Source organism: Nothobranchius furzeri, chromosome 9 (assembly GCF_043380555.1).
Source record: "Nothobranchius furzeri strain GRZ-AD chromosome 9, NfurGRZ-RIMD1, whole genome shotgun sequence".
NCBI classification, from domain to species: Eukaryota; Metazoa; Chordata; class Actinopteri; order Cyprinodontiformes; family Nothobranchiidae; genus Nothobranchius; species Nothobranchius furzeri.
This window is the reverse complement of record NC_091749.1, coordinates 65,882,104-65,908,632: the sequence shown is the minus strand read 5'-3', so window position 1 is coordinate 65,908,632 and position 26,529 is coordinate 65,882,104. Positions and strand designations below refer to the sequence as shown.

The 26,529-nt window shown below is 44.6% G+C and overlaps 1 protein-coding gene across 4 annotated transcripts in view; it reads right to left on the bottom strand.

Moving 5' to 3' along the window:
* Positions 1–408: 408 nt before the first annotated feature.
* cngb1a (cyclic nucleotide gated channel subunit beta 1a) overlaps positions 409–26,529 on the bottom strand; it is a 31,740-nt gene continuing 5,619 nt past the window's right edge. For 3 of the 4 annotated variants that reach the window (XM_070555062.1, XM_070555065.1, XM_070555063.1), the window contains 31 exons: positions 25,522–25,621; positions 22,520–22,544; positions 22,389–22,440; positions 22,133–22,221; positions 22,009–22,060; positions 21,258–21,287; positions 18,826–18,886; positions 18,712–18,739; positions 16,135–16,235; positions 15,944–16,041; positions 15,682–15,819; positions 15,521–15,562; positions 13,494–13,710; positions 12,598–12,643; positions 9,778–9,916; positions 7,413–7,511; positions 7,193–7,341; positions 6,631–6,843; positions 6,122–6,330; positions 5,982–6,032; positions 5,757–5,843; positions 5,618–5,682; positions 4,534–4,656; positions 4,166–4,307; positions 3,885–4,044; positions 3,109–3,206; positions 2,857–2,940; positions 2,649–2,767; positions 1,806–1,952; positions 1,047–1,233; positions 409–892 (listed from right to left, as the gene is read on the bottom strand). In XM_070555062.1, the coding sequence (XP_070411163.1) occupies positions 695–892; positions 1,047–1,233; positions 1,806–1,952; positions 2,649–2,767; positions 2,857–2,940; positions 3,109–3,206; positions 3,885–4,044; positions 4,166–4,307; positions 4,534–4,656; positions 5,618–5,682; positions 5,757–5,843; positions 5,982–6,032; positions 6,122–6,330; positions 6,631–6,843; positions 7,193–7,341; positions 7,413–7,511; positions 9,778–9,916; positions 12,598–12,643; positions 13,494–13,710; positions 15,521–15,562; positions 15,682–15,819; positions 15,944–16,041; positions 16,135–16,235; positions 18,712–18,739; positions 18,826–18,886; positions 21,258–21,287; positions 22,009–22,060; positions 22,133–22,221; positions 22,389–22,440; positions 22,520–22,544; positions 25,522–25,621 (3,349 nt within the window). In that variant the 3' untranslated portion in view covers positions 409–694. The remainder of the gene's footprint in view (positions 893–1,046; positions 1,234–1,805; positions 1,953–2,648; positions 2,768–2,856; positions 2,941–3,108; positions 3,207–3,884; positions 4,045–4,165; positions 4,308–4,533; positions 4,657–5,617; positions 5,683–5,756; positions 5,844–5,981; positions 6,033–6,121; positions 6,331–6,630; positions 6,844–7,192; positions 7,342–7,412; positions 7,512–9,777; positions 9,917–12,597; positions 12,644–13,493; positions 13,711–15,520; positions 15,563–15,681; positions 15,820–15,943; positions 16,042–16,134; positions 16,236–18,711; positions 18,740–18,825; positions 18,887–21,257; positions 21,288–22,008; positions 22,061–22,132; positions 22,222–22,388; positions 22,441–22,519; positions 22,545–25,521; positions 25,622–26,529) is intronic. The other variant, XM_070555064.1, reaches the window with a different exon arrangement.

Here is a 26,529-nt window from a genome sequence, read left to right as displayed (position 1 = left end):
AGGGAGTAGCATCTTCACACCAGGTATGCATGATTTTTCTCTGGATATTATTGTTTCACAGGTCAAAGCATGCAGCTGGAGACTCCTTTAATCCCCTAATTCTAAGCTGCACAATGAAGGGTGTCAGTGGAAAGGAAACAGGTCTGAGGTTTTGTAAACTGAACATGCTCCACGCCAAAGATGAACATATGTCGGCATTTAAAATGTTTTAATGTCACTGAAACACAAATGCTCCTGCTTTTTTTTCTCCTAACATTTACTAAGTCCCAGAATTCCAGATGAATTTGACATCATTCCCACATTGGATGAAGTCAGGAGAGAATGAGTCCTTCCTGTTGGTCAGACTCAGGTCCATCAGTTTTGATTCAACGTAAACTTTCAAACTTTCAGAAAAACACAGTTTCACGCTGAAGAAAAAAGACATTTTTATTGTTCTCATCCCACAAACCTTCTTAGACCTCGAACTCCTGGTGGATCCGCACCACAGCTGCATGTTCTAACCAACACGTGACGCATGTTTAGAACCATCTCTAACAAACACACTGATTCTAAAAGGTGAAGCCTTCTGGCTGATCTCACAAGCATCAAAGCTGCATGGCAGAAGCTAAGAGCATTTCATCACTTGGTGCTGCAGCGTCTCAACTATCCACCTAATGACTGGTCCATGGAAAAGAGTCACGTGACAAAAGTCAAATCATTTCTCCTCTTCTGCTGCCACCTCCACAGTTAGAAGCTCCTCCCCTTCCTGTTGTGGCATCATCCTGATGATGATGGAGCTGTCTGCCGTCTCTGCTACAGACTCTTCGTCGTCATCCAGAGCCAGACTCCTGGGGGCCGGAGAGCGCCGATGCGTCGGGGATGGAGGCGGGACTGGAGAGATTGTGGGAGGAGCCTGAAAATAGAAGCAAAGATGTCAGCACAAAAAATAAGGACACTTGGTTCTTTTCCTTACTAACCACCTCCTCAAGGAGGAAGGATGGATGGGAGGATTTAGGAAATGACAGGATAGAGAGGAGGAAGAAAAGGAGGAGTGTGACCCCTCATACCTCAGAGGACTCAGGTGGTTTGTAGATCTTCTTCAGCTTGGCGAAGGTCCCTTCAATGCCTGCTTTCTCTGTCACCTTCAGTGCTGCCTTGAACAGTTTGGGAGTTTCAGGTCGAGGAGGGATGACCTCCACTGCCTCCTTTCGGGTCTCCTTCTCCTCTGGTTTCTTGTCCTTCGTCAGCATCTTCCTGCACAAACACAGAATGAGCAAGAAACTGGACTAGATGGTTTCCTTGAGCGAGATGTTTGAAGTCTACATCTGAAAGTGGGACTTCAGACTGTCGTCTGACTTAGAAGAAAACACGGGGAGGATCACAGATCTGATCTGACCCACTTCTCCTTGCTTGAGCTGATTAGGGACGAGTCTAATCCTGTCCAGGACGGAGGACAGATCAGACGGGGCTCCTCTAGGACGGTGGTGTTCTGGTGTATCACTGGTCTGTGGACAGGATCTGAGTACGGATGGGCAGATTGAGCCGCCGGACAACAGACTGACTCAACTGATCTGATGATGCAGGATGACATCACCTTAACCGTTCAATCTGTTCTTGCTCCTCCTCTCACCGGATCAGTTCCCTTGCCAATCCAGTTTAGCCCTTTTGCAGCGCCTTCTTTCTCAAAATTTTTAAACATCCCTGAACAATTTTGAATAAAAACAATGAAAACCAAACAAAGACCAGAACCTTCTTCAGAAGGGTCCCATCAGTAGCAGTCAGAACCATGGAAGGACCTGAATCTGGACCAGAAACTGTGGTCTTACTTTGCTTTCTTGCGCAGGAGTTTCTGTGACTCAGGATAATGAACCAGGATCTCTGCCAGGTCCGTCTTGTCCAGGATGAAGAGGTTGGCAAATCCGTGCGCCTTCACGTTGGCTGTACGTCGGTTTCCTCCGCCACCTGCCAGCAGACTGACCAATCAGAGAGCAGAAACATGTCAGCATGGTTCAGAGTCAGCTCTTAGAAAACAGATGAGCAGCTCAAAGAGCAGGAGCACCTGTCTGAGTCTAATTGGGTCAGATTTCCCTGCTGCTGAAGTTCTGGAGGGTTTGGTCTAAACCAGCCAAAGCCAGTAGCACAAACAGACCCAGCTGCAGTCACACACAACTCCAAACTCTTTATCAGCTGTTTGCTTAACCCTCCCACTGTCTTCATGGGCGACCCCGCCAGGAAAGTTGACCACTGAGCAGGGTTAATGGTTTATCCCTTGAGGTCCATGTGCAGGGGTGAGGAGTGAGCACCACCTCACCCCTGCCACCATCAACCCTGCTCAATGGTCAACTTTCCTGGCGGGGTCGCCCATGAAGACAGTGGGAGGGTTTAAATAAAATCTAAATATTCACATTCTGATAAAACTTATAAATCTGAAGTGAATCAAAACTTGTGTAGATCTGTCATAAGTTCTTTCAGAAAACAAATGCACTGATCAAATGACAACCTGAATCTGAATTCACGTTGTATCATTTGTGCCTGACAGACACTGCTGAGGGCACAGTGACAGATTATTTCCTTGTGAACGCTGTTTCTCTTCCCATCCTGCAGACCAGAGTCTGTCAGAATCAGTCCAGAGGGTTCTGTTCTGAACGGACCCCTTACTGGGCTCTGACCTGATTTCTCCAAACACAGAACCAGCTCTGATGGTGACGAACACTGTCTGCAGATCTGGACCGCCCACCACCTGGACCTCCCCCTGCTTGATGATGTACATCTCTCTGCCGATCTCCCCCTGAAACACCAGCGCATCGTACAGGTGAGGTCCCGCTGGGGTCCAGCTGTGGCTCAGCAACTCCTGATTCAGGACAGGTGAGTTCTCACCTTCTTACAAACAAAGTCTCCAGGCAGGTACACAACTGACTTGAGTCGGGTCAGCAAGTCAAACACCATCTGCCTGTCACAGCCCTGTAAAACACACGCACACACACACACACACACACACACACACACACACACACACACACACACACACACACACACACACACACACACACACACACACACACACACACACTCCTGTTTTACAGCTGTACTGTACCGTGGGCACATCCACAGCAGGTTTGGGGTTCGGACCTGGAACAGGGCCACTTTACTGACGATGGCGTAGTTCACGTCCACGGCGATGTCCAGCCTCATCTTTGCAGGAAGCTGCACCAGCAGCTCCTGTTCATCTGCATGCAGACGCCACAAACCCAACAAAACTCGTTAAATCTACTGACATCATCCACACAAGTTAAACATCTGTCCACATGGACTCCTTCCAGATGTTTACGGACTAAATCAGCTGTTCGCCCATCATTTACTGCCCAGTGGTTTGGTCAGATAAAAACATCAGCTCTCCATTCCCATGTTTTGTGTTTCTGCCTCGGAGGGAGACGACGACGACTCTAGTCCTCAGGTGGGCAGGGGCGTGTCCAGGGAGTGGCCTGGGGTAGCACATGCCACCCTTGGAATCTGATTGGCCACCCCAGGTGCCAACACACTAATTTACCTTTAAATAGGATTTTTGTTGTCCACAAAAGGCTTGGGGGGGGGGGTAAAAAAAAAAAAAACAACCTTTGGTGCCACCCATGCACAAAGTTGTGCCTCACCTGGGCCACCCCATTTTACAAGATCTGGACACGCTACTGCAGGTGGGGTCAAATATGGACAGGAGCTTTTTAGAACCTGTCACCAAATATTTTCTTTGTTTATTTATTCACGACCTTGTTCATAAAAAATGAGGCAAATAAGCTGTTAGAGCATTCATTTAATGTCTATCTGCACTCCTCACAGCAGGAACTTTGATGTTTATTCGTGCACAAAATCTGTATGAAGTAGCTTGACCAATCAATCCTGATGGTTCTTACCCAGCATGCCCTGGCTCTTCCAGGTGTAGTCGTACCAGGTCTTGATGCGGTTCTGGACCTCGTTGGGAATGTGGTAAGAGTTCATATACTTGACGGTGCTGTCCATACAGGCCCGGTAGTAGTTCTCACCAGCTGTGGCCGCTCCAACCACATCCCTCATCTGAGACGAAGACAAGACACCAAAAACCAGGCGTGAATCAGGTGAGTCCAGAGACACGCAGAAGTCACTGTGGAGTCACCTCCCAAACATAACCTCAGCCCAGTTGTTGGAACGTGCTGACCTGGCCAATCATGATGGAGAAAGCAAAGACCCCAACAAAGTAATTGATGAGCTGGAAGCAGATCTCAAAGACAGTGGTTGGATCTGGCAGTCCTCCAATGGTGATCAGCGTCTTCACAGCAAAGTAGTAACAGCGGATGTACCTAGAAAAACAAGAACCAGAACCAGTGAGGAGTTCTGGACATGATGGGTCTAGCTGTTCTGGATGGTATCGTTGAAATGAACGACTATTGCAATCTTCCTCTTTGCCCCCATCTTCAGAAGTGACCACACATTCAATACCTAACCCTAACCTGCAACTCTCCAGAACTGCTCTGTCTGTCCCTTCATCATGTCCTCGTGCTGAGAAGGGAAAGAAGGACTTCTTACGCGTTTCCCTTTCCATCGTAGACCCACTTGGTGGATCCCAGTCCTTCATAGTCAGAACCCCAGTAGAAAAGACAGGCATTGATGTGCAGCGAGTAGAGCAGGTAGGTGGAGGTCCTGATCACCCTGAAACAGGTAAATAAAACCATCAGAGCTGGAGTTCCGCAGGGGTCGGCACTGGGCCTCTGCTTTCTGTTTTATGTTTATTTCATTCCTGTCCCGCGTCCACCTTCTAGCCTAGCTGACATTAAATATCAGAGCTGGGCCTCATCTGACCTCCCTCATCATAATCAGTAGCCTAGTGAACTAGACCAAATTCTTGCTTTGCAAAGTTTGGTCTAGCAACGCTCCACTGGAACCTCTGCAGCTCCTACCAGGACTCTGGCTGGCCAATCACAGCTCTCTAGAGGGGTTTCAAACACATAAAGAGCTGTGACTGGTCCATAATGGTGGGCCAATCATAGTGCTCTATCTGCTTAGTGAACAAATCACAGAGCTTTATCCCTTTTGTGGGCCAATCAGGGCACTCTATATGCCTGGTGGGTGGGATGATGCAACAGAGTGAAACAAGATGGCGACAGCTCATTTGAAACAGCTTTTGCATCAATTTTGGACTATTAGAACTTGGGCTTCATTAGAATCAGGAGCAGATAGATGTATTTAAGTGCTTTTTTTTTAAGAAAAAATGTGTTTTCTCCTTCTTCAACTGCGGACCGCCTCATTTACCGATAGCTGTTGCAGTGAGTATGTCACATTCATTGTCCAGTAGCATGCAGAGATCGTTTGAAAGACAACGGTAGAACCCGTCCCACAACCGAGAGCCGTCAATGGAGCGTTGCCAGACCAAATAATACATTTATTTAGTCTGGCTTGCCAGGCTACATAATCAGTGCCCCTTTGTAAAGGGTGGAGTCAGAATCTATTTATTTACAAAGAGGGTGTGGCCCAAACGTTTCCTCAATAGTTTCCATTATCTTTGTCTGCCAACAGCAGGATGATGTTTAGGTGGATCCAAACAAACTCAGAGAGTCAGGGAACAAGCAGGTCCTAATAGAACCGGACTGTAACAAGCGTCCTGGTTTCCCACCTGTAGATGTACGCTTTCTTCATCACAGCCTCCATTCTGTCATTGAACTCAAAGAACACCATGTACTGAAAGAGAGGAACAAAGTTGAGGACCTGGAGCAGAAAGTCATGGAGGTCATCTAGAGAAATAATCATCTGACCTTCAGCAGACGAGGGAACCTCAGCAGAGAGTTCACTCCTGTGAAGTAATATAAAATCTCCATGGGAAACAGACTGATGACATCCATCTAAAAACCAGGAAAACCAAAAAGAACCAGAATCATCTGTAAATCCCACTCAACTGTAATGTTTCCTAGCAGATTCACACACAATTTAAAGGAGACGGTTTAATCTAGAAGGTCCGGTCGGACCTAAACTGATCTCACCTTGAACCTCTCAGTGGTCATATAATGTTCTCTCATGTCTTTTTTATCACACTGCGAAATAAAACCAGTTCAAACCAGTTAGAGAAGCTTTTTCTGAGCGTAAACATCAGAAATACGTTTCTCTCGTTATCTCCACGGACCACGATGTCTCCACCTCGGACGAACTGCAGTCTGGGTTGAAAGATGACCATGTCGACGATGTAGATGAAGTCGCAGGTGTAGTCGGCCAGCAGCCACAGGTAGATGTTCTCAGGTGTTTGATAGGGGAACGCCCAGCGGACAGGTATCAGCCACACGTTCCAGTTCCAGGCAGCCACCACGAAGAACAGCCAGATCACGTAGATCAGATCTGAGGAACAACAAGAAAACACATGGAAACCGCGGTTGATGGAAAACTTGACGCTGCAGGAGAACATCTAGAAAGATCTGCAGCAGGAACCATCTGGACCTCAATTTGAAATCAAATTCAGACTTTAATCCTGCATTTAATCATCAATAAACCCTAACGTTGCACGGTGGAGCGGTCGGTGGCTCTGTTGCCTCACAGCACAAAGGTTGCTGGTTCAAACCCCTCTCTGTTTGAGTTTGTCTTCATATAAAACATTTCATAGAATATGAATTTTACTGGGAATCGTGATTCTGCTCTCACCGGTGAACGGATCCATGCTGGAGGGGAAGCGATAATTCAGGATGACCCGCAGCCACTCAGGCATAGGTGGAAGTTTGAACAGGTTGGGAATTTTAACAGGATATCCCAGAAGTTCTAACTGAAGCTCTTCCTCCTGCTCTGCTGCTGTGTCACCTTTCTTCTCCTCTCCTGGGGGAGGAGGTGGTGGAGGTGGAGGTGGAGCTTTGCTTGGAGCTGCAGTGATCAGGGCAGAAAGTTTAGAGTTTCTCACACTGATGTATGGAGATGCTAGATGTGATAAAGATTCAGAAAGTACCAAAACATCTGAACTTGTGACTCAAACCTTAAATACGCCCCGCCCTTTGGAGTTCCATAAATAAGCACCATGAAAGTTTTTCTGATTGTCTCAGGTTCAACTTCAGGAAAAATGTCTAACTTCTGTTTTTTACTGTTCTGAGTGGACTGGTGGGCCTGTTGGGGGCCCTGAACCACCTGTTGGACACCAACTTCTTTATAACTTTTAAACGAAACCTAGATGTGGTGGAGAAACGCTGCATTTCCTGTGGACAGAATACATACGTACAGGCTGTAGGACTTTCCTCCTCAGACTCATCTGGGTCTACAAGTCGGTCTTTTTGGCGTTCTGTCCGACCTTTGAAGAGTTTAACCAGTTCATTCAAACGTTCGTGGACCACGATGCTGCCGATGCTGGCAGCGGACTGAGGACGCATCCTGCAGGTAGAAAACAGGAGAGTGAAGCTGGATGACAGGCCTGAAATAAAGATCTCACAGTTTGATCTTACTCATCATCTGCCGTAAGGAGGTCTCCCTGACTTGACCACTTCTTCAAACCAGCTTCCTGCAGCTCCTCATCTTCGTCGTCCGGAAACAGATCACCTTTACTGGAAAAACACATCATCATCACCATCATCATTATCATCGTCATCATCATCACCATCGTCATTACTATCATCATCATCATCATCATCATCATCATCATCATCATCATCATCATCATCATCATCATCATCATCATCACCATCATCATCATCATCACCATCATCATCACCATCATCATCATCATCATCATCATCATCACCATCGTCATTACTATCATCATCATCATCATCATCATCTTCATTTTCATCATCATCATCATCATCATCATCTTCATTTCCATCATCACCATAATCATAACCATCATCATCATCATCATCATCATCATCATCATCATCACCATAATATTTCCATCATCACCACCACCATCATCATCATCATCATCATCATCATCATCATCATCATCATCATCATTTTCATCATCACCATAATCATTTCCATCATCATCATAATCATCATAATCATCATCATCATCATCATCATCATCACCATCATCATCACCATCGTCATTACTATCATCATCATCATCATCATCATCATCATCATCATCATCATCATTTTCATCATCATCATCATCTTCATTTTCATCATCACCATAATCATAACCATCATCATCATCATCATCATCATCATCATTATCATCGTCATCATCATCACCATCGTCATTACTATCATCATCATCATCATCACCATCATCATCATCATCACCATCATCATCACCATCATCATCATCATCATCATCATCATCATCATCATCACCATCGTCATTACTATCATCATCATCATCATCATCATCTTCATTTTCATCATCATCATCATCTTCATTTCCATCATCACCATAATCATAACCATCATCATCATAATCATCATAATCATCATCATCATCATCACCATCATCATCACCATCGTCATTACTATCATCATCATCATCATCATCATCATCATCATCATCATCTTCATTTTCATCATCATCATCATCTTCATTTTCATCATCACCATAATCATAACCATCATCATCATCATCATCATCACCATAATATTTCCATCATCACCACCACCATCATCATCATCATCATCATCATCATCATCATCTTCATTTTCATCATCACCATCATCATTTCCATCATCATCATCATCATCATCATCATCATCATCATTACCATCATCATCACCATCGTCATTACTATCATCATCATCATCATCTTCATTTTCATCATCATCATCATCATCATCATCATCATTACCATAATCATAACCATCATCATCATCATCATCATCATCATCGTCACCATCATCATCACCATCGTCATTACTATCATCATCATCATCATCTTCATTTTCATCTTCATTTTCATCATCACCATAATCATAACCATCATCATCATCATCATCATCATCATCATCGTCACCATAATATTTCCATAATCATCACCATCATCATCACCATCATCATCATCATCATCATTGTCCTTATCATCATCATCATCATCATCATCATCATCATCATCATCATCATCATTTTCATCATCACCATAATCATTTTCATCATCATCACATCATCATCATCATCATCGTCATCGTGATCATCATCATCATCATCATCACCTCCATCATTATCTTCTTTATCATCATCATCATCATCATCATCACCATAATATTTCCATCATCACCACCACCATCATCATCATCATAATCATCATCATCATCATCATCATTTTCATCATCACCATAATCATTTTCATCATCATCACATCATCATCATCATCGTCATCGTGATCATCATCATCATCATCACCTCCATCATTATCTTCTTTATCATCATCATCATCATCATCACCATAATCACAATTGACTTTGTCATCATCAATGTCGCTCTCACTCTCTCGCTCGCTCACTCGCTCACTCACTCGCTCGCTCGCTCACTCACTCACTCACTCACTCACTCACTCACTCACTCACTCACTCACTCACTCACTCACTCACTCCAAGGGACTGTTTAGAGTCTCCAGGTAACCTAACAAGCATGTTTTTGTCCATGGTGGGAGAGTGCAGTATGCAGAGGAAACCCACACATTTATGAGGAGAACATGCTAACTCCATGCAGAAAGGCTACAGCAGGGATTCACCTCAATACCTAAAACCTAGAAACTAAAAGGTGAACCTGAATCCTGGAACCTGACAACTTTCATTGTGGGCTTCTGTATCCATGGTGGTTCTCGTAGTTCTGTGACTCTCCCAGCGTTGCCTTCAGGCTTGATGCTGTTATGTTACCTGATATTCAGAGTACCAGGATCAGGTTCTGGAGTCGTGAAAATCTGTGGGATGTTCAGGTTGCGTTTGAGTGTCACTTCTTGATCCATGCCCCTCGCTGTCAGAGTTGAAGCTCCATCCAGATCTTTCCAGTTTTTTTCTGAGGACCAGACCACAAAACAAGGGTTGGATCTCAGAACTGTGTCCCACAGCCAAGACAGGCAGAGGAGAACCAAACCGCGAAGAACCAAGCCAGACTACCTGCTGACTAATTCAGAGGTATTGTGAAACATCTCAGCTGGACCTCTGATGGGAGGTACTTCCCTCAGAAAAATGGTTCAATCTTTAATCCTGAATGAATGATAGTTACTTTTCCAAATAAAAGGACAAATAACATTTTCTCCAAACTAATCAGAGTGAAAGAACGACATCATACTGCAGGAGAATGCAGATCGTTTATTCAAACTTAAACAAAACAATGTTTCTCTAAAGCTTTTCTGATTCATTTACAGATTAAAGACACATTTTATAACATTCAGAAAATAACTTGTTCAACTGTTTTTTTCCCACAAACAAAAATACTAAAAAAAACCACAATTCAGCTGAGAATCAAAAATCAAACCAGCCAATTTTTTCCATGTTTCTATTAGATTCAGAGAAAACGACTGAATATTTAAATGCTCCTGCAGGAGCTGGACTTCAGAAGATCCCTTTGAAAATAACTTGACATTTGGTAAATAATGATATGAACATCTGGTATTTCAATAAAATCTGAGTTGAAACTCGAAATCTTAAGGATTTCTTTAGTCCAATGAACAGGTCTGACTCACTAAATACGTTTGAATTTTATACTAAAGGTTTGGGATGAAACAAGCTCCACCCACTACAGAAACATCCAATGAACTCTGTGTGTGAATCACATGTAAAACACAAGCTGAACATGGGGAAAAACAAGTTTACTTCCAGTGGTTTTTCCATGTGGGACAGAGCTCAGGGGAAGATGCTGATGTTTCTGTGGAGTTCCTCAGAGCTCCACTCTTGGGTCCCTTCAGTTTTCCATTTTAATGAATGATTTTCCAGGTTTGTGTTTGAACTGTTTCAGTACAAATGTTTGTGCCTTTGCAGTTTTTATTTGAGTTGTTTCGTGGATATTTGTGATGTTTGGTCCATAAATAGGAACTTTTTAAATATTTTGCTGGAACTCAACCAACAATCAGCTGGAGGAGCATTTTGGGGTCTCTGGGTGCTTTGGATATCCCTGAACATGAAGAACTTTGTAAATCAGATGAAAACTATCAGATGTTCCTCCAGCTGACATGAAACTTCAAAGAATCTAAACAGATCAAAGGATCAAACATCACAAAACATCCAGCTGCTGCATAAGGAGATACAGCAGAAACACGAAGACTGGAGATGAAAAAGTCAGATTGAATCAGACCAGGGATCAGACCAGGGATCAGACCAGGGATCAGACCAGGAATCAGACCAGGGCTCAGACCAGGGTTCAGACCAGGGATCAGACCAGGAATCAGACCAGGGTTCAGACCAGGGATCAGACCAGGAATCAGACCAGGGATCAGACCAGGAATCAGACCAGGGTTCAGACCAGGGATCAGACCAGGAATCAGACCAGGGCTCAGACCAGGGATCAGACCAGGGTTCAGCCCAGGGTTCAGACCAGGGATCAGACCAGGAATCAGACCAGGGTTCAGCCCAGGGTTCAGACCAGGGATCAGACCTGGGATCAGACCAGGAATCAGACCAGGGATCAGACCAGGGATCAGACCAGGGATCAGACCAGGGATCAGACCAGGGTTCAGACCAGGGTTCAGACCAGGGATCAGACCAGGGATCAGACCAGGGATCAGACCAGGGTTCAGACCAGGAATCAGACCAGGGATCAGACCAGGGATCAGACCAGGAATCAGACCAGGGCTCAGACCAGGGTTCAGACCAGGGATCAGACCAGGGATCAGACCAGGGATCAGACCAGGAATCAGACCAGGGATCAGACCAGGGATCAGACCAGGGATCAGACCAGGGATCAGACCAGGAATCAGACCAGGGATCAGACCAGGAATCAGACCAGGGATCAGACCAGGGATCAGACCAGGGATCAGACCAGGGATCAGACCAGGGATCAGACCAGGGATCAGACCAGGGATCAGACCAGGGTTCAGACCAGGGTTCAGCCCAGGGATCAGACCAGGGTTCAGACCAGGGATCGGACCAGGGATCAGACCAGGGTTCAGACCAGGGATCGGACCAGGAATCAGACCAGGGTTCAGACTAGAGTTCAGACCAGGGATCATTTATAATAACCTGAGGTTTTAGCTGTTGTGTTTGGCACATTGAAGCTCTACTAGGGTCTCTAGTGTTTCGCTGCAGGCCGGTTAGGTTAAGGCTGATGAAGATTCTGCGGAGTTATGTGAAACATCTGGCCATGCTCCTGCAGTGCTGGCATGCCTGTGTGCAAAGCTGGGTCAGCTGTTGTGTCAGCTGGGCGAGCTGCGGAGGTGGGGGCAGCGTGAGCGGTCTGAGGTTGTTCTTTTGCAGCGACTTCCTGAAGCTCTCTAGACACTCAGCAGCAAGCGGGAATCGAAGCAGCAAGCCTTTTATTGGTGCACAAATGCAGAGAACTGGATGGAGAAACATCAGGGACAACATGAGAGGACGTGGATTGCCGTAGCAATTTTCAATGGCTGATGTTTAATTCAAGTTTTAAAATCTGAAACAATAATTTCACTAACTCACTTTGTTAAAGCACCAGAGCTATAAAACACCAAGATTGAGCTCTTAAAAACTTTAAAACAGACATGTGCTGCTCCTGTCAGCTCTCACCTCCAGATGCAGCTTCTTCTCCTGCAGAAGGCACTGCTGCGCTGGTCTGAGGAGACACAAAATCACCAGCAGCTTTACAACATTACCAAAATCTCATTGGCGTCTAAGTGAAGTTCATTTCAATGAAGCCAACCAGGACTGACATTGATCAGTCTGAAAACCAATACTACCCTGGAAAAGAGAAGTGCCGTAAGGTTGGTTTATGCTTGACGCGTCCGCGAGGTCCGCACGGCTCCGCGTGGAAAAGTTGCGTCATTTTAACAACCACGCCCCTCCACCACGTCTCCGCACGGCCCAAGATTTCCGCAACGCGCACCTCGGAAAATTTCTAACCACGCGGACGGACGGACGCGGAAAAACATGGCGGACCGGCAATAACTAGTATGGCAGAGGTTCGTAAATACAGACATTTGTATGCTTCAGCTCTCAGAGATCACCGTGATCAACATGTTGTTAATAATTATTGGAGAGAAATAGCTCGCACTGTCGGAAAAGACGAGGACGCTGTTAAAAATGCTGAAATGCCATGTTGTAAACAGTAATTTCTACTTTTACTATGGTGTAGTGTTGGATGCATGCCCTAGAGCTCCATGCTGCCCCCTACAGTTTGGGAGAATATTGGCTCACCGCAGAGACAAGCCGCATGAACCATAAACGCTGCGAGTTGTGAAGCGCGTTCCATCCGCGAGCCGCATCACTGCGTGGAAAGTGAATTCGTCAAGCATAAACCAAGCTTAAGTCCTGATTGTGCCAGTGGGATCCAGCGTAGTTCCACCATTAGGTCATAATTTCACTGCTGCACCATGAGTCCTACTCTCTGACACTTGTCAGAAACCCTCGTGTTTTGGCTCATAACGAAAAACACCCCTGCCAGTCAGTCTGTCGCTGATATTTACCTGCTCTGTGAGGGAGGGCGGGGCCTCCACTGCTTTTGGTTTGGGTTGTTGGGAGGCCGGACTCTCGAGGTCTCTAATCTCTGATGCTGGTTCTACATCTGTTGAAGAAGGAGTCACGTGTTCTCTTAATTCAGGTGCTGAGGGTGGAGCCACATGTTTCTCTGTCTCTGGAGCAGGTGCTGCTAGATCTTCAGCTAGACAAACATCTAGCAGTGACCTAGTGAAAAATGGTCAACATCATGAGTCAAATGAACAAAACTAAGACTTTCAATAAGGGTGCTGGTGTCCTCAGCAACCTTCTCAACCCTGCTGACCCTACGACAACCCCACCACACCAGTCGTTTGATGCTGATAAACAATTGATCTTCCTAATAACAGGACTTCATCCTTTCTAAATACTACATTAAATAAAAAGCACATCTGATTCTAATAAACGTCTGCAGCCTGTTGCAGAGACCAAGCAGGCGGTGTTTAAGCTTTGATCTACTGGCAGCTGAACTTACTGATTCTTCTCAGTACTTTTGTTTTTATCCTCATCTTTGGGAACATTTTGCCCTGGACTTGTATTGTCTGTGCTTTCTTCGCTGTCCTCCTGCAGGTTCTGCAGCCTGAACATTGTAGAACAAAGGAAACTGAGATGAGTTTCTACCAGAACTTTGGAGCAGGCTGATGGAGTCACAGTCTCAGTTTAGTCCTGTGAAAGAGACTGTAGCTCTTGTGACTGTTACTCAGAATCACAGATTCCATTTTTGTGTCCTTTTCACACATCATAGTAAAATATTTTATGTTACTTTGGTCCAGATGTAGATCACGGGGGTTTCAACAGAGACCTCCAGACACCCCCCCCCCCCAACCCCCTCTTCCCTCAGCCACCTCCAGAGGGACTCCAAGGTGTTTCTGGTCAAGCTGTGAGATTTAATTTGTCCCAAGAGTCCTGGGTCTGTCCTGAAGTCTCCTGCTGGTGGGACATTTCTGAAACATCTCCTTTTGAAGGATCCCAGAAGGTCTTCTCCGAATGCCAGAACAAACTCGGCTCTTTCAGACTAAGAAGAACAGAGACTCTAAGCTCTTTGCTCTGAAGGTGAGTCCAGCCAAGTTCGTAACTCAGCAGCTTCACTTTTTCCACTAGCGAGTCTAGATAACGCTGGTGTCCATGTCCTGCCACCTCTCCGCTGGACTGGGACATTTGCTAGCCATTTCTGACCACCTATACTTTGAGAGCATTGCACCTGTCTGGTATCATCTACAATCACCAAATCCTATCCCAGCAGATGATAGCTCAGCCTTTTTTCACCTGCCATCAACCTGTGACCCTGGGGGGTCCTTGTGCCACTTATGGATGCCCACAAACACATCACTCATGGACAAACTACGACTAGCACAGATGTACAAGAACAAAACATCTCTTTGGTCCAGACTGAACGGGCCGAGCCTTCCAGTCATGTCTCTCCGGGATCATCTCCAACACGGGCGTTAAAGAATCTCCGTACAGTTCAGTCCCTAGTTAGAGCCCCACCCACCAGTCCATCCCCAGTCCCCAACCCAATTTAAACACCAAGGCTTCTGTCTTCAACTAACTTCCAAGCCCTAAAACACAGACGCTTTCATTGTCTCCTGAAGTTGGTTGGTTTTCTGGAATCGTTTCTCACTTTCAGCCAATCAAATCAAAATGTGAAGAGTAGATCCCTTCAGCGAGTTTTTGACCTTAACCAAATCTACCGTTAGCCATGAACTGATGTCTCTGAGTGTTGGACGACGGAACCACCTTTGAGTGAAGACAGATGTCCTGCTTGGCGAGGGTTTGACTTGTTTCAGCTTGTTTGGCGAGGCTTTTTTTGGGGGGAAAAACAAACTTTTGAACTCATTCTCGATTTTCTGGGTCCAAACACAGTAAACCCCAAGATAACACAACAGAAGCCTGGCTGGACATCTGCTCAGAGCGGATCTGCTCTGTGTGATCAGACTCCTTCTACTTGAGAACAAAAGCTGTGATGCTGCCAGACACAAAGCTGGAAAAAAGGACTTACTCCGGATCATCTTCGTTTTCCTCCTCCAGGATGTTGGGAAGCCTGTTGGGAATCCACAAAAGGTTTCAGTGATCAGTTATATGTAAACATGGAACGTCTGGTTAAAAGCAAGTCCAAGTCCAGCTTGAGGGTCTTAGTTTTTTCATTTGGTTCTGACTCACAGCTCGTTGGACTCTGGAAGTGTTTCTATGACAATCTTTGCCGACTGTTCGATCTCCAGCTGTCGGACTGCTTCCTCAGCTGCCTTCCGAGCCATCTCCTCTGCGACGCGGGCTGCCTCCAGACGTTCCTGCTGCAGCCTGAAAGGCAGTGGAGCCACAGATCGTTAACGGATTCAGTTTTCCACCAACAGAGCTGAAGTTTGGGACCTGATGTGAAAGGGAAAGGTGATGGTGAGGAGATGAGATGAGATGAGCAGCTCACCTGTCCTCCAGGTGAGCAAGGATCACTTCTTCCGTCTCCTTTTTGATGCTGCCCATCAGAGGAATCAACCGATCTACCTCCTTATCTTTGCTGTCCATCTGAAACCAGAACCAAAACTTTCTTCATCTGTGTTTCTTCTTTAGTTTCTGATTCCGATCAGCAAATTAGTGTAAGAATCAGAACATTCTCACCTCCTGGCGGGCTTTGCTGCTCTGCTCCTCCTTCAGTTTCATTGCCTGATCATCCTCCACGTCCTCCAGAACCAGGTCTGTTTTCTTCTGACTGATGCTGACTGAACCCACAGGAAGAAACAGAGCTGCTGATTATCTGTCGTGCGTGTTTCTGTGGGTGTGTGTGTTTGTGTTGTGTGTGTGTTTGTGTGTGTGTTTGTGTGTGATGGCCACACAGAAGGAAGCACTCAGGTCTAAGTGCAAGGGTCAATAGTCCCTAACGTTAGTTTGTTCAGGTTTATTTGGGACTACCAGGATTCTACCAATGTAGATACTGGATTTATTATGCTGGATCATTTCATAAATATTTGTTCTAATAAACTGTCCCAAGAGATGTTTTGGAAGTATTGATTGATTGATTGATTGATTGATGCATTCATTCATTCATTCATGCATATGCTGGTTGGTGGAATCAAACTTGTTTATGTGCATGAAAGAAAGCACTGAAAACAGTTGCTCATGGATAAAATCTTTATTTTTCTGCACTGTCAGCAATAAGTAGCTTCATTTATTTTTAATGACGTATTTGAAAAGCAATCAAGGTGATATTCAAACTTGCTACGAAGCTCCAGAGGCACAAAACGGGGGACATGATTTGTTCCAGTAAATATTCTACTGCTGCAACATCATAATGAAGTTTAAAAGTGCACTAAAGCACCTAGTTTCAGTTCTAACTCTGGTTAACATCTGCAGCATTAAGCTGGACATTAAGGAAATCTTTGTCTTAACATGTTTTATTCTGTTTGTTCAGAAAGTGAAAGAACTGGGCAGCAGAGTGAAAAATGAAACAAGCTCCGTGGAGCATTATGGGACATCAGTCATGTTTCTGCTGCTTTCATGTGCTTCCTTATCTTTTTATTTTAGAAGCTGAGGCCGCCATTCTCCCCTGAAACAGAAGGAGAACATCAGCTCAGTTAGTCTGCCTCACCTCCGACATCAGCCCCTTTAGTAAACACCACCAAACACCAACCAATGGCTCATTTAACCAAGTTGTTTACTGACCTCTAGCCCACTCACTCATTCACTCACTCGCTTGCAAACTCAATCAACCAACCATTTTTATAAAACCTGAACCAGGAGAACATCAGAACTGTGTAGGTCTGCACTAACAGATGTTCAGCTGCTGTTCAGTGACTGAGTTTAAAGTTTATCTAAATCAAAAGGCCCAAAAGAGCAAAAGTTCAGAGTTAGAATGTTGGAATAAACCCCAAAATAATTAATATTTAACATAAAAAGCCTAGACTGGTTTGAGATCTGCACAGTGTGGTTTCCTCTTGGTGGTTGATGGGAGACCAGGAGCCTCCTTTATTGAGCTTGCTTGCGCACAAAATGGGGTCGGAAAACTGTGTTTGCAACTTTCCATGCAAACTTTGGGATTTATGAAAGAAAAGTTAGCGGAAAAATGTGCGCAACTTTGAGTTGACACACATGTTGGACATGGAGAGCACCTGCAGTGCACCTGCTGAGAAGGATACAATTATGAAATCCTGCAGCATTATCACTTGTACCACTTTGTGCGCACACAGAACAAGACCCCCCACATGCACACACACGCGTGCGCACGCACACACACACACACACACGCATGCACATTCACACACGCGCGCGCGTACACACACACAGCCTGAAGCGCAGAATACAGAATGCAGAATATCAGCAGGGGGACAGATTGAGACAGAATGTCATGTGTCTGTGACAGTGTGTGTCCTGTCACTGTGACCCGATTGATCATGCGCCCTGGCTACTTGTACAGGGGAGATCTCCGTTTGGCTGACTGGTTAGCGTGCATGACTTTCATCCAGAAGTCTGGGGATCGGATCTCGATTGGACCATTGTTTTTATATCCGACACAGATCTCTCTGAAGAATTCACAGCATTGACGGCTTCAGCAACACTGTGCCACTCTGTGGATTTTCTCTTATTTGTTTTGCAAAAGCACTTCCTTTCATTTCTCCACCTCACCCACAGGTACCTCAATTTCTGTTTCTGTGAAATTGTGCTTCCTTGATCTGCCTTGATCTACGGTCGCCATGTCATTGGCGGAGCGCTGCAACAGCTGGCTTATGTAAATGCATGAGATCCACAAGGCACTTTGCATTGACCATTTATGGCAGTAAGTGGGCGTGGTGAGGGCGGGCTGTGACTAAAAAGCAGCTGAGAAACATTCTCGTTAGTCTCCAATTTATGAAGCGGAGATTGCGTGCAGCTGTGCGTACTCCATGTTTGATAGATCACAAACCTACTTGGCGTAAATACATTTTTTTGCTGAGCTTAAGTACGGTTTTAGTAAGGATTCTACGCAATGTTTGATAAATGAGACCCCAGTTGGTTCTGGTAAACATAAGAAAATCTAATTCTCAGGACTTGCAAGGGGCACTAAAGCCAGTTGTGTTACTGAGTGGATCTGAATTTCGCCACATCACAAATCAAAACAATACAAATGTAACCCTGAGTCCAGTTCTTTACGGGTCCAATCAGTCGAACAAACCATGGTGTGTTCTGATGTGGTACTGTGAGCTAAGCACAAGTCGTACTTACTGGTCTGGACCTCTTCACTTCCTCTTTCCTGGATGACAAAAGCAAAACAAACTCTGACTGACTGACTGACCCGGAGGTGAATGACAGAATGTAAGAGATGGACAGAGAACTCACTTGCTTCAGGATTGGCTGAGGCAACATGCGACCGATCCCGCTGACGATCCAGCCCATCATACTTCAAAACAAAATAAAAGGGTGTTAAAACACAGCTACCTTCTGCTTCCTGACAGTCTCTTTAAAACTGTTCAAAACACAAAAACAGAAGACAAAACAAATATTACACTCAGGGAACCAGGTGCTAGTCAGGGAACCATGTCACAGTCAGGGAACTGAATTCATGTCAGGGATCCAGTTCACAGTCAGGGAACCGAGTCCCAGTCATTGAACTGAGACCCAGTCAGGGAACCGAGTCCCAGTCAGGGAACTGATTCCCAGCCAGGGAACCATGTCACAGTCAGGAAACCAGGTACTAGTCAGGGAACCATGTCACAATCAGGGAACTGAATCCCAGTTAGGGAACCAGGTACTAGTCAGGGATCCAGATCACAGTCAGGGAACCATGTCACAATCAGGGAACCAGGTACTAGTCAGGGAACCAGTGTCACAGTCAGGGAACTGAGTCCCAGCCAGGGAACCATGTCCCAGTCAGGGAACTGAATTCCAGTCAGGGAACCATGTCACTGTCAGGGAACTGAGTGCCAGTCAGGGAACCGAGTCCCAGTCAGTGAACTGACACCCAGCCAGGGAACCATGTCACAATCAGGGAACCAGGTACTAGTCAGGGATCCAGATCACAGTCAGGGAACCAGGTACTAGTCAGGGAACCATGTCCCAGTCAGGGAACTGAATTCCAGTCAGGGATCCAGTTCACAGTCAGGGAACCGAGTCCAAGTCAGGTGTAACGGAATGAAATGACTGTTTCCCCCTCTCCTCTGCACAGGACTAGTCTGCATGAGATATGGCCTCAAGGTCTCATGCATTTGCTTCTAACCTGCTTCTTTTCAGCTCAACAGAAGAATGAAGAATGGACTCTCTCCTTTTAATTAATCAAAGAACTCTATTTTGATAAGCTAATCACGCAAAGTGTTAGTCAATAAATAAGATGTGACCAATCTGTGAAATCAAAATATTAATTACTATATTATAATCCTATAGAATATAATAAGTAATATGACTTTAAATGTTTCCACTAGGACTGATCTCACGTAGCGTTAAAAGACATGACACATTGCTTTCACTGATCCAGTCAGAATCTGCCAGATCTGACGGAGGCGTGGTTTTGATGGTGTTTGGTAAAATTTGTCAACTTTTCATTCGACCATAAACCATAACATCCGAAGTATAAAACTATGCCCATGTCATCTCTAACGCCAGTTCAAAGCGTTCTAGAGAAGTTGTCGGAGTGGCCAATAACAGTAACTTTCCTCTTCAGCCGAAAGAACCAACGACAAGCTGGATAAAATCTGTTGCATTTTACCAACCAAGCAATGGTTCCTTTCAGAATAAAAGCTGAACCATCAAGACCCAGGTTTGGGTCTCACCAGACGCCAACAAAACTGTTGTGACCCGGAAGTATCTCAGAGACTGGTCTGGTCGGCAACCGCTGCTTTTCCTACCGGCTTCGGTTCCAGAAAAGGTCAAGCTGGACCTCGACATTCCTGATCTAAAGAGGACTTCCGCTAAGGGTATGTAGACCGACAAATGGCGTCGAATGTGTTTATGAATCTCCTAACCAAAGCTTAACGCGAAGACATCACCTTCAGTTCCCTTTAGAACCAATCGCTTTTATTCGGATTTGCTGGTTCTGAGCAACATTACACCTCACCCCATTCACCGTCTCATCCACCTTAGTTACACCACACATTTAGTGTTAAAGTTAGTCTAGTTTAATTTGTTTAGTAATAAATTTTTTAACTTTTAAACTTGACTCTCTCTCTTCTGTTGTCTCTGAGTGAATATGAAGCTGTTATCTAATCCCTGCATCAAAAAGTTCCAATCTTCTGGTTTAAAATAACCTCACATTCCATAAGGTGGATTTCATATTTCCTATGGAATCCTACGCCTTATGGCTTATTAAATAACATGTAATTTTAATCATTACACAGGGAACTGAGTCCCAGTCAGGGAACCATGTCACAGCCAGGGAATTGACTTCCAGTCAGGGAACCGAGTCCCAGTCAGGGAACCATGTCCCAGTCAAGGAACCTTGTCACAATCAGAGAACCATGTCGCAGTCAGGGAACTGAGTCCCAGTAAGGAATCTAGATCACAGTCATTGAACCAGGTCATACTCAGGGAAGATCTATGTGCTGTACTCGGCCCAGTGTCAAATTAACCAACCAGCTAGGACCGTGCACTCCCAGCGCACCTGCAGCTGCTGACTACTCTCAAGTTTTCTGCACCTGGGAGATATGCTGCAGCCTCACAGTCTGGTTTTAATGGGAACATCTATGATATAGTAGCAACAAGAATATTTTACATTGCCTCTAATAAAAGAGCGTTGGCTTTTGTCATGACCCTAGTTTAGAATCAAAAGATCCACCTACTTTGGTTGCTGCTCCAGTTCCTTTCCAGACCTTAGATGACAAAAAGAGAAAAAAAGTTGTTCAAAACAGTCTTCTTTTTGCAATTAATAATTTATGTCTCTGCCCCTTTCTTCACTTGCGTTTCATAGGGCCATAGATCTGTTCCCTAACCCTTACAGATATACATCATTGCGGACATGGGCATTAAAGTTTGTCAGGAAAACAGCTGAATCCTCAGATGGATAATCCTCCGGGACCTTCCAAGGAGACTGAAAATCTGAAATGAGGTTTGGTGCATAAACACAAAAGGTTGGAACTGGTCCTTCTTTTGGATGACCCTCTTGTTCTCTGAGGAAGATTTACAACATTCATGTGAGCAACCAGGGATTGTCCCACCCTAAACAGGGGTCTGTTGCCCTATAACTGTTGGATTCCAGAGTCTAGGCTTCGTGTAGAGGTGAACCCAACAATGAGTAAGAATAAGTATTAAAAATAAGTTTTCAGAAATCAGAAGCAACTCATTGCACTGGTTGGGGTTAAATAACTTGTTGAAGCTGACAGACAATCACTAATGCGGTAATTATCCAGTTAGGAGGCTCCTTACCTGTTAAATTCAGGTGGTGACTTTTTTTGGACAGGCAGTGTATTTCGATTTAGTGATTTTAATTATTTACATCTACAAAGGTCTCTTAGTTTTGTTCTTTGAGTTCGGATGATTTGGTAGTTTTGTAACATAGAATTAAACATTCAGGATGAAAATTAATTGACTCACCCTGTGTCTGTCGTTGATTTGGTTGTCTGTGGAGCTGGAGGAGGAGCTGTTGCTGAGGAAAATAACTCTGCATCACATTTTTGCTCATACAAGCATAAGCAGCCAACATCTAATCTGCAGAGACCTTTGATTATAGCTGCTGCTTCAGTCTTTGATGGGAAGTCCGGCTGAGGAACCACCTTCACAATGCCATGTTTGATCCATTCCATCATGCTGTGAGAGAAATGGGTGATGTAGTGTACACACACACACACACACACACACACACACACACACACACACACACACACACACACACACACACACACACACACACACACACACACACACACACACACACACACACACACACACACACACACACACACACACTGACTGACCTCGGAGGGGGCATTTTGTCGACCGGATCATCTTTCAGAGGAACTTCAGATTCTTAAAGTGAGAAACTGGAATCAGGTGAGCAATTAAATGTTTGAAATGTTTCTGCATGAAGGTTGTAATCTGTTCTCACCTGGTGGAGCTCCTGATTTATGTACCTGAGCAGGAACAAAAATACTTCAGGGCTTTAAACAAAACTCACTTAAACCTCTGAGAGTGATGCTGGTGAAACAACAGGACTCAAACATCAGCTGGGTTTACATGGTAAATCACTGCATTAACCCTTTCTAGGGCCAACGTCTATATTTAGACACATCAGAGATCAAGCTAGTCGAAGTTTGTGCCATGGCACCAAATTAAACCAATCAGTGCGGGGCTATAACTCTGTCTCCTCTTGTGTTTACGGTCAGATCTCTAAAACTAACAAAGCTAGGTTTCTGAAAGTCTCACATCACAAGGTTGATAGTGCTGAAGAAGGATACGTGTGTTGTAAATGCTAAACCCTGTCAAGTTGATGGAATCATAACATGAAATGGTAAATGGCCTGTATTTGATATAGCGCCTTCTAAATTCCTGGAACCCCCCAAGGCGCTTTACAACACAATCAGTCATTCACCCATTCACACACACATTGACACACTGGTGGGGATGAGCTACAATGTAGCCACAGCTGCCCTGGGGCGCACTGACAGAGGCGAGGCTGGCGAGCGCTGGCGCCACCGGTCTCTCCGACCACCACCAGCAGGCAATGTGGGTTAAGTGTCTTGCCCAAGGACACAACGACAGCGACAGACTGAGCGGGGCTCGAACCTGCAACCTTCCGATTGCGAGGCGAGCACTTAACTCCTGTGCCACCGTCGCCCCAATTGATTTGATGAAAATCAAATCAAACCCATCATATTTGAACAAACACCCTGAACAAGGAAAATAGATTATGTATATTTTTAGGTAAGATCTGTTTTTTTAGACATAATCTGAATATTTATGGTAAAAGTATCAATTACAATATTGCATATGCTTTGTTTAGAACTAAGATTTCAATGCAAAATGGAGGACGGGTTTTACGCCAGTCAGTCCCGCCATCAGTGATTAGGAAAATTACATTCAGGCAGATCCTCAAAAATATATTTTAAAATATTCTAATAATCTATATTGGATCAGAAATGGTATCCATTATGAAACACCTTTCAAAAACATACAGTAATCTGTCTTTAAATTTATTTTTTTTATAAAAATTGTGATTTTTATATTAGTCTAAAGTGAGATTTTGAAAATTAGCTAGATTATTCTAAAGTGTCTTATCATCTGTAATATTCAAAAATAATGTTTAACTCATTCATGTCTTTTTATTTTTAGATTTCTTTTACCAGAGCATGGCCAACGTCCAACTTTAATCAGTTTTCTCTGATTTTCTGCATGAAAATTGTAACAGAAATACACTTTGGTTATGGATTACAACACCCTGGGGTTGAAATGTTAAAATTTTAACTACATCAATGAGTGCCCTATAAAGGGTTAACCAGGTAATCCAAACTACCCAAACCTGAGACGCTGGATCAAACCTGCTTTCTTACTCCTGAAAAAAGCCCACAGATAACTTTGTATGATGGCGACTGTAATGCAGAAACTCTCAGCAAATCACTGATCAGTGTTGCTACGCTGTGTAACAAGAAAAAAAACTATGGAAACTGAAAAGAAACACAGAAAGAACCTAAGGGAAATGTCGTTCCATCTTTATGCAGATGACATCCAGCTGTACATCTCCTTTAAGCCCCATGAGATGTCTAAGCTGCAGCTGTCACACCCCTGCTTAGACGCTATCAAAACCTGGATGGCTGGGAGCTTTCTACAGCTGAATGAAGACTGAGATCATCATCTGTGCCCCAGACAAGCTGGTTGCTTAAGTCACAGACTCCCAAAGTCAGCTTTCTTCTCACACCAAATGCTCCGTCTGTCGTGAAGCTTGGCGGAGGACCGTATGGACACCAGAGCACAGTAGGTGGTAGAAAAGTCTTTACTGGCTTGAAGCCAAGAGGAGATGTTACCGGAGCAGAGTTCAGTTAAAGGCAGAGTCGAGGACAGACGTGGATCGGAACAAGGTAGGTTCAGGACGTGGTCGTGGTCAGGTGTAGGTCGTGGAGGCAGGCAGAGTTCTTGGCGAGGGTCAGGCATGAAACGAGGTTGGTAGGCGATGATCAGGCAGGACGACAAGGCTGGAAGATCTACTAGCAGGCGCGTTCAATAATCTGGCAGAGTGCTGGTGGTTGACTGTGGACTATATAGCTGATGAGGCAGGTGTGTGGCATGAGCTTGATGAGGGGACCAGGTGTGATGAATGAAGGCTGATGAGGTGGATTGTGGTAGCATGGAGGTGAGGACACGGCAGGATCATGACACTTTCAGAAATCTTGGTGTGAACTTTGACCCAGCTCTCATCCTACTTCACTTCCAGCTTCACTGGCTAGTCAACTTCAGGGCTCTTTTGAAAATTCTGGTTCTGGTCTATAGGGCCTTACATGGACAAGCACCATCATACATTGGTGATCTTCTCAGTCCCTACACCCCTAGCAGGTCCCTGAGGTCCAGTGACCAAAGCCTGATTGTGCAGCACCAGGCTGAAGACCAATCATCTGCTGCTGAGTCCACCGTCTGAGATCGGTGGACTCAGTGGTCTCCTTTAAAAAAAGCAGCTGAAGACTCACCTGTTCAGGCTTTGGAGTGACCCTCTGTTCATCTTTGTCTTCCTCACTAGCATCTTTTAAAGCTGGTGTTTCTGTAAATTCAGTATTTTTTGGGTTATCTTGTTTACTTCTTTCGTTTTCTAATCTCTTTTTTTTCCTTATGTTAATTTTTAATGTTAACCTTTTTATTAAGAACTTTTTAAATCTTTAAAATATATTTTTTTATTGGCGACTCGTGGTTTTATTATTAAAAGGCACTGTATAAAAATCCATTAGTCTTTCTTTTTCTAAAAAAATAAAACAGTTTAATGTTGGTGTCTTGACTTTTTTATGTTTTTTTTACTTCTTTGGATACAGAATAGATTCACCAGCAGATTCCAGCTGACTCGGGTTGGTGTTGTAGTGCTGGGTTACTGCCTTTAGGGTTTGGGTCAGTGTAGAGTTGGGTCTCTACCTGAACCTGCTGCGCCACTGCTGGTGACTCCTTGCTCTTCAGTTCAGGTTGAGGAACAACCTTCTCTAAACCCTGGGAGATCCAGGCGACCATTCCCTTCCTGTGGAGAAAGAAACGCACCACCCTTCTTCTGAGTGACAACAACAGACACTAGAGGATGCCAAATCTCCAGCTAGCTCATCACTGGGCATCCTTTCTGCCATTGTGGAAAGCAGCTCACTATTTGGCATCTTGCCTGTTATAGTTATGGTTAGTAACTCACTATTTGGCAACCTGTCTGTTAACATTTTGGAATGAAGCTCACTGTTTGGCATCCTGCCTGTTATAGTTGTGGAAAGCAGCTCACTATTTGGCATCCTGCCTGTTATAGTTGTGGAAAGCAGCTCACTATTTGGCATCCTGCCTGTTATAGTTGTGGAAAGCAGCTCACTATTTGGCATCCTGCCTGTTAAAGTTGTGGAAAGCAGCTCACTATTTGGCATCCTGCCTGTTATAGTTGTGGAAAGCAGCTCACTATTTGGCATCCTGCCTGTTATAGTTGTGGAAAGCAGCTCACTATTTGGCATCCTGCCTGTTATAGTTGTGGAAAGCAGCTCACTATTTGGCATCCTGCCTGTTATAGTTGTGGAAAGCAGCTCACTATTGGGCATCCTGCCTGTTATAGTTGTGGAAAGCAGCTCACTATTTGGCATCCTGCCTGTTATAGTTGTGGAAAGCAGCTCACTATTTGGCATCCTGCCTGTTATAGTTGTGGAAAGCAGCTCACTATTGGGCATCCTGCCTGTTATAGTTGTGGAAAGCAGCTCACTATTTGGCATCCTGTCTGTTATAGTTGTGGAAAGCAGCTCACTATTTGGCATCCTGCCTGTTAACTTTTTGAAATGAAGCTCACTATTTGGCATCCTGCCTGTTATAGTTGTGGAAAGCAGCTCACTATTTAGCATCCTGCCTGTTATAGTTATGGAAAGCAGCTCACTATTTGGCATCCTGCCTGTTATAGTTGTGGAA